Source organism: Trypanosoma theileri (assembly GCF_002087225.1).
Source record: "Trypanosoma theileri isolate Edinburgh chromosome Unknown TM35_Tth_63_V1, whole genome shotgun sequence".
In the NCBI taxonomy this organism is placed as follows: domain Eukaryota; phylum Euglenozoa; class Kinetoplastea; order Trypanosomatida; family Trypanosomatidae; genus Trypanosoma; species Trypanosoma theileri.
In genome coordinates, this window is record NW_021639905.1 from 57,161 (window position 1) to 64,843 (window position 7,683).

Sequence of the window (7,683 nt, forward strand, 5' to 3'; positions counted from 1 at the left end):
AAAATATACATTTTGCAGAATCCCACTGTTTGTTGTCATATACAATGGAGTACAAATATATATGCTGAGAGAGCGATGACAGTGTCAGATGGGCAATAAACATAAACTTGGGCTTCTTTTCATTGGGGATTTTTTAAATGGGTTTCTTTCTTTTTGAATTAAAATGTTCTGGGTAAGAAGGTTTATGTGTTTATGTTTTTCTGTAGTTGTTTCTATGCTGATGTTTTTTGTTGTATTGTTTATTGTATGTGTTGCTTCTTTTTCCTTCTTTTTGTCTCTCGTTGTTTTTCCCAAGTCTCTCAAGGATTCTATGCGATAGACACACTGAGAATGACATTATGTCGAACATTACCACTGTTTACGTCCTTTAGCTATTGAGATTGGATTTGACTGCAGTAGGTGCCGCTGCTCTTGTTAATGTGTGTGACCCTTGATATTGCATTTATCGTGGTGTTGCCGTTGGTGTTTCTGAGAGTATTACTATCAATGCATACATGTGTTTGATTCTTTGCTAGATCCAATATAATATTTCTTTCTGTATGCTTACCTTTTATTCTCTCCCTTTTCTATCTTTTTTCTCTTTACTGTGTGTACATTAGCAAAGCAACACACACACTCACACCACTACAAAATGGAGAAACACTCCATGCGTCACCTGCTGTGGGCTGCACTGTTCCTGTTGTACTGCAGCTGCGGGTGTTTAGCTGCTGTTGTGCAGCAGTTACCACAGAAAGGAGAGAGTGCTCTACAGGCGTACACCGTCTCTGATACTCCCAAAAATGATGATAAGAACGGTCCGGAATGGCAACCCATCCGCATTGCTGTGTATACAAAAACTGTGGAGGATATCATGAATAATTGCGAAAAAACGCTCAAAGAGTACAATAAGCTCAAAGAAGAACTTCAAAAAGAACTTGAAGGAGAACTTGAAGGAGAGTTTGAGGAAAAAGTTGATGATCCTGAAGCCTTTCTAGAAGTGTTTGAAGACGAGATTGAACAACTTAAACGGCTATGCAGGGGTAATGATAGGATGACAGAGGATAAGAAAAAAGTTCTTTTTACGGAGGTCTTGCCCAAAGCCATCAAATTGCACACAGATCGCCTTAAAGTGAATCACGAGGAAAGGAAAACAATTTCAAGCGTTGGTGAGCAAGAAAATTTTAACATTGGCTGCCATTTCTTTAAGAATCCCTTGAAACTAAAGGTGCACCAGAGTGAAGATTTTGATTTTATGATTTACGTGGGTCTTTCAACCTCTGGTAAAACTGTTGAGATTTGCACTCAGGAGAACGAGAATGGAAGACCAACGTCAGCCGCCATTAGATTCATCCCAGATGAGATAAAAGCCACAAGACAGTTTATTCGCTTTACTGCACATGAGATTGCGCATGGTCTTGGATTTCAACTTGACCTCATGAAAACACTGGGAATGATAAAGACCCGCGACAATGATCTTTTCTATAACCCGGTAGTTGTTGAAAAAAAGTACTATATGGTGAATTCCTCTAAAACTGTTGAAATGATGGAGAAACATTACAACTGCAAAGGTACATTAAAGGGGTTGTATTTGGAAAACGAAGATACCTTGACACCTTCCCACTGGGAGAGGCGTATTGCGAAGGATGAGTTGATGAGTACGTACAGTATTAGCATGGGCGTTACTGGTATGTACTACACTAATCTGACACTTGCAGCATTTCATTCCATGCCCTTCTACAGCGCAAATTTTACCATGGCAGAACCGATGAGTTGGGGGAAAGGATCTGAATGTGACTTACTTGAGGGTAAAAAGGATCCAGCAAAGACTAAATATTCCACTTTGTTTTGCAAGGATGATGATGCGAAGACACTGCGGTGTACCTCAGACCGTTTTGCCCTTGGTATGTGCTTAACGAAGAATAACCTTAAGGATTTACCCAATGGATACGAATATTTTAAGGACGAAGACGGAGGGTTGGAAACGAATGACTTGATGGATAGTTATCCAATCATTAAACCCTTAATTGGTACTACCTGTGAGGGTGGTAAAGAGACTCTGATACCTGGCAGCGTTCTGGGAACAGAATCACGGTGTCTGGATGTGAAAAATCCGCTGGACAAGAATGGAGTTAAAATTCAAGGCATTTGTGCAAAAGTGAAGTGTAATAATGAAACGAAGAAGGTGAGTGTACTAAAAGGGTACAAAGAAAATAAGGAGGAGTGGCATGAGTGCGCAAATGATGGCGATGAATTTCATCTGGTTGATTCAGAGTTCAATGAGGGAAGTGTTAACTGTCCCAAATACGAAGAAGTGTGCATTGGGTTGCTTGAAACTGAAGTTCCTACCAACATTAAGTTTCACAATGGTACAAAAGTTACTGATGTGTACGACGGTGATGTGAGTGGTGGGAATGAAGAAAAAGAAGAAGTGGTCGAAAATCAGGATCGCACAGACGAGGAAAAGCCACCCGCATCTCTCCCAACTGCTCCTAATGGTGATCTCGTGGAAAACGAAAAGGTGCCCACTGAAAATGGCAACAATGAAACAGTGACGGAGAAGGAACCAGAGGATACAGTGAGTAAACCACAAGTGCCACCCACTACGAGTGAAGAGAAGGATAACGAAAAGGTGCCCACTGAAAATGGCAGCGATGGAGCAGAGACGGAGAAGGAACCAGTGGGTACAACAAATACTTCAGAAGTGCCGCCCAATAGGGAGGAAGAGGAGGAGAAGGAAAATGAGAATAACGAGACTGTTGTGGCACCCGGTGGCGATGGAGCGACAACAGAAGAGGAGAGTGAGAAACATCCCACCGACAAACCAACCGGTCCCAGTGATGAATCTAATGAAAACGTCAGCAACAGTTCAAGTGGAGTTCCACCAAACACTGAAGATTTACCGCAAGGCGAGAGTCCACAGGAGACTGAAACTCCATCGAATGAGGTAGAGTCATCAAAGCCAGAATCCCCTGATAACAACGGCACAACTAATAATGGAAATGGACAAAATGATCATAACACGGGGAAGGACGCTGACAACAGCATCACTCTCTCGTTCTTTGAACCTCTTATGCTTCTTGTGTGTGTTGTTGCTGCGGTGGTGGCCCTGTGAGAGCCCCACGCGCGTATTCTAACCTATATAATACTATAATTTTTTTTTCAATTTATATACGCATAAACAATAATTGTTTCCCTTCCCTTCCCTTTTCTTTTTTTTTTTGGTTGGGCTCGAGACGGTCTTCACTTTATTTGTGAACGACTGCATAACTATTAATCTTTTCTGACTATATATATGTTTGTATCTATATATGGTTGTATATACACACTCCGTGTTTTTTTTTTCTGGGGATATTAATTCTTATACGCTACTTGTATATACCATGCCGCTTCACGGTACTCTGACTCGGGTGTACAAATGTACACACATACCGAGTGTAAAAAGAACTGGGAAGTGCATGCATGCGTCTTTTTTTAAAATTGACTGAGGGATTTTTCTAAATAATCCATTTCTCTGTAAATGGATTGGATGAGTGAATGCACGTTGGAGTACATGGATTACCTTTTCTGTGAGTATTGATACCTCTTGTGCTAGTGCATTTGGATGTATTCTTTTTTTTTTAATGTGTTGCTTTTTTTCTTTTTTGTGTTTCTCGTTGTTTTTCCCAAGTCTCTCAAGGATTCTATGTGATAGACACACTGAGAATGACATTATGTCGAACATTACCACTGTTTACGTCCTTTAGCTGTTGTGATTGGATTTGACTGCAGTAGGTGCCGCTGCTCTTGTTAATGTGTGTAGCCCTTGATATTGCATTTATCGTGTTGCCGTTGTTGGTGTTTCTGAGAGTATTCCTGTCAACGTATACATGTGTTTGATTCTCTGCTGGATTGAATATAATATGTATATTTCTGTTGGCATTCCGTATTTTATTTTGCTATTTGTTGCGTATGTTTTAGAAGTGCTTTCGCTCATCCATTGACGTCTAATTACAGCAGTAGTATACTATCGTATGGATATTACTGGTCTCATTTTGATTCCAGTTGTGTTGAGTTTATTACTTGAAGCTTGTAAAAGGGGATATGCACACCTAAGTGCTTTGGGGTATTAATGGTTAGAGGGTTGCGATAATTTATTTTTTTGCATGTAATCGTTTCCCTTGTTATGCGTTAAGCGCAATGGAATGGACGCTTATGAAATATGTAAATATTTGGCTTTTCTTTTTGCCATCTTTTTATTATTTGAAAGTACAATTTTGAATTTGTATTCCCATGATCAGTGAAGTGATTTGGGTTTGTATTTTTTGAAAGGGGTTGGGTAAATCTAAATCGGCCCACGAAGGTTGTTTTTACCGTTATGTTGATTGTGATATATATATATTTTACCTATTGTGAGACCTTTGTTCATAATTTAATATTCTTCAGGGTTCTTGATTGTAGGATACTATGCAATGGATGTCATGGTTTAATTTATTGTATGCCTGTTTGGGTTATGGATTTGCAAACGGATGATTGCCCACAACTCAGAGCAGAATTTTCATGTCTGTTCCCCTTTTCTTGTGTTAAACATATTGTGTGTGTGTGTGTGTGTGTGGGTAAGGTGTACTTGTCACTCAGTGTTATCTTTTCAAGAGGGATTATGCTAATGTATCCCAGGAATTCCAACAAAAGTGGTATTTGCTTATATCAGTGAGTTTCCCTTTTTTCCAAGTGGTATACTCTCTCCCGATGCTTAGTGGTTCAATGATAGATTATGCAGAGCCGTGACTTTAGCCATTGTGGGAATGTCTGCAGTTGTTAAAAACCGAATGGGATAGTTTCAAAACCATTGGTTTTGTGTTTGGAAGTGTGGATGGATAATATCTGTATTAATTGGGTAATAAAAATGAGGTTATTTGTTTGGGAGTGTGAAAGGGGAGAAATTTGGGTAAAAAAGATTGTAATGCGATGATGGTTGAGTTTGTCTCTGGATCCACCCGTTACATTTTCTTGGGAGTCCATTTCCATCACAATTCCCACTTGACTGCACGGAGCAGCAGATGTAACTGTAAATTATACAAGACATGCATCCAGTGAAAGATGGAACTGTTTTAGAGTGGGAAATGGATGGAATGTCGATCTCTACATGCAGCAATGATACTTGTGGTTCATTTCGCTATTTACCACTTTTTTTTTATTTATTTCTTTGGAACGATTCCTTGACAACTTTTTCTTCTACCATTCTTGAGTAGGGGTGTAGATTGTTGCGTACACTTCTCCCTCATAATAAACACATTATCATCAAGGAAGAGGTTGATGTTCTCTGCCATATTAATTACATGCACCTCATTGATAGGTATGTGTGGAAGGGAGTGTATTATTTCTCAGGAACTGTAAAGATTAAAGTCACCATTGGAGTCAGTTGCCAACTCCATACCATGCATATGGAAACAAGGACGGTAATGGTTTCCGCCATTTTTTGATATTTGTGTATCACTTGCTTTTGCACATTAAAGTGTACAATTAACAATACATGGTTGCAATGGTGATTCTTAAAAAAATAATAAATAACGGCAGTGTGAAATCCTTTGTTTTATCATGGGAATTGGATTTGGATGTTGCGAATCCTGGACTCTTCTGACGTGCAGATTTCATTCTCTTATGGGCGTTTCTGTGATAACCCAGTGGACGGTGTTTGTCGTGTGGGACTCTCGTGATAGTGACGTGGGTGTCCTTATTGCACTATATGTATATATATTTTATAAAATTTGAATTTCAACGAAACGAAATAAAAGAAACAGAACAAAATGATAATTATTTTATGCGCATGGGGCACATTTCCTTTTATTTTTATTTTTCAATCCAAAGTGTTTAATGACATTTATGGGAAATTCTAAAATTGAAGTTAAAATGTTAAATTCTACAACCATATTTGACTTAAAAAAAAAAACAACATCAACGTAAAAATGGTACACAGTGTCTTGGATGACACCAGAGAAATGTTAACTAAACAGTGAAGGAAAAAGTGAAAGATACATCTTGGAAAGGAGAAAAAAAAGGGAATAAATCAGGGAAGAGAATGGGACAATAATGATAACCCTCTGGTGCATGAATTCACACGCGATAAATGGGTTTGAATATTTGACAGTCATCTTTATTTGTGTGTGTGTTTTTTTTTTTTCTTGTCTTCTTTCTCTTTTCCACCCTTCTTGATTGGATCTTTTTTTTTTCTTCATTTTGTGGTAGACTAGCTGAGAGAACGACCAATCAGACAATAAGTTCCTTAAAAAGAACAATGCGCATTATATCATCTACATGGTGTGTGCTGCTGCTGCTGCTAGCGATTGCGGTTACCGCGTCGCATGAGCCGCGCTTCCACGTGCGTCCGCCCACCAATTGGGTCAGCGGCCCCAACGGGCCTTACCGTGACCCCGTCACAAAACAGATGCACCTGTACATGCGGTGCAACCCGTACGACTCGGTGTGGGGAAGTATAAATTGGTACCACTTCACCTCGATGGACTATGTGAAGTGGCAGGATCAAGGCATTGCACTAAAGAACGATAATGAATACGATCGCAGAGGTGCGTACAGTGGAACCATCACGCAGGGCGCTGATGGAACACCCGTGCTGATGTATACGTGTGCTGCAGATGGTGACGTGCAGCGACAATGCATTGCTTTACCACCCAAGGAAGATGTCCAATCTGATGGCAAACGTTCACTCAACTCGTTTGTAAAGCTTCCTACAAATCCTGTATTGACAGAGAATGATGTGCCTGGTCTTGTTGGGCTGAACCACTTTCGTGACCCCACAAACTTCTGGGTGAACCCTGATAACACATCAGAGTGGCTGGTGGCTTTCGCAGCCAGTGTTAAAAATTCAGCTGGTGTACCTGAAGCGCAGGTTGTTGTTTTCGCTACCGGTGATATAAAACTCACTTCAGACTTCCGATTCTCACATGCCATTTGGGAAAATTCATTCGAAATGAATAACATGATTGAACATCCAGAATTTTTCCAACTGGAAGAAGACGAATACTACTTGAAGGTGTCAACAATGATCAGTGGTCAGGACTATTGGGTGTATGGTAACTATACGAAGAATCCTGATAATAAAACGATCTACCTCGAGGACTTTGCTCGCGGCCGGACATACATCGACTACGGCAGATGGTATGCATCCAAGCAGAATTATGATCCCATTCTCAAACGCACTATATTGTGGGGTTGGATCCCTGAAGAGGACACGGAAGCTGCAATGAAGACTCTTGGGTGGTCTGGTGCAATGGACATGCCTCGTAACGTCGAGTACGATTATACGGCCAAAAAGTTAAAAACCTACCCCATGCCGGAGCTCACCCTCTTGCGTCTCTCTGGTACAACGGGTGATGTTGAAATCGGGGTGAACGAGGTAAAAGTGTATAACGCCAACGCCCCGCTGCACTATGAAATGGAGGTGGATTTTGTAATACCTGAGGGATTCACCAACAAACCAGCGGAGAACACAGACGACGTCCCATCCTTTGGTGTACTCGTACGCTACAAGGATAGCAACACATACACTCGATTCGCTGTGACGATGCCTCCGACTGCAAATATGGGTGCGGGGTTTGATCAAAAAGGAAAGGTGTTGGCCGTGCACGAGTATGGAGACCAGGAGTCGTGCGCATTACATTGTCAATCAGATCGTCGTTGTGTCGCATGGACGGTGGTAAATGCAACAGA

General features: G+C 40.7%; 2 protein-coding genes across 2 annotated transcripts; both read left to right on the top strand.

Annotated features, from left to right (window-relative positions):
• Positions 1 to 631: 631 nt before the first annotated feature.
• TM35_000631240 (surface protease GP63) lies at positions 632 to 3,091 on the top strand (the record flags this gene model as incomplete). The annotated part of the gene is made up of 1 exon (XM_029031039.1): positions 632 to 3,091. One exon carries the CDS (start codon positions 632 to 634, stop codon positions 3,089 to 3,091), a length of 2,460 nt encoding a protein of 819 aa, XP_028877690.1.
• Positions 3,092 to 6,250: 3,159 nt separating this feature from the next.
• Positions 6,251 to 7,681, top strand: TM35_000631250 (beta-fructofuranosidase-like protein; the record flags this gene model as incomplete). The annotated part of the gene is made up of 1 exon (XM_029031040.1): positions 6,251 to 7,681. A coding segment is annotated over one exon (1,431 nt), but the record flags the coding sequence as incomplete, so codon positions are not given.
• Between the last annotated feature and the right edge of the window lie 2 nt (positions 7,682 to 7,683).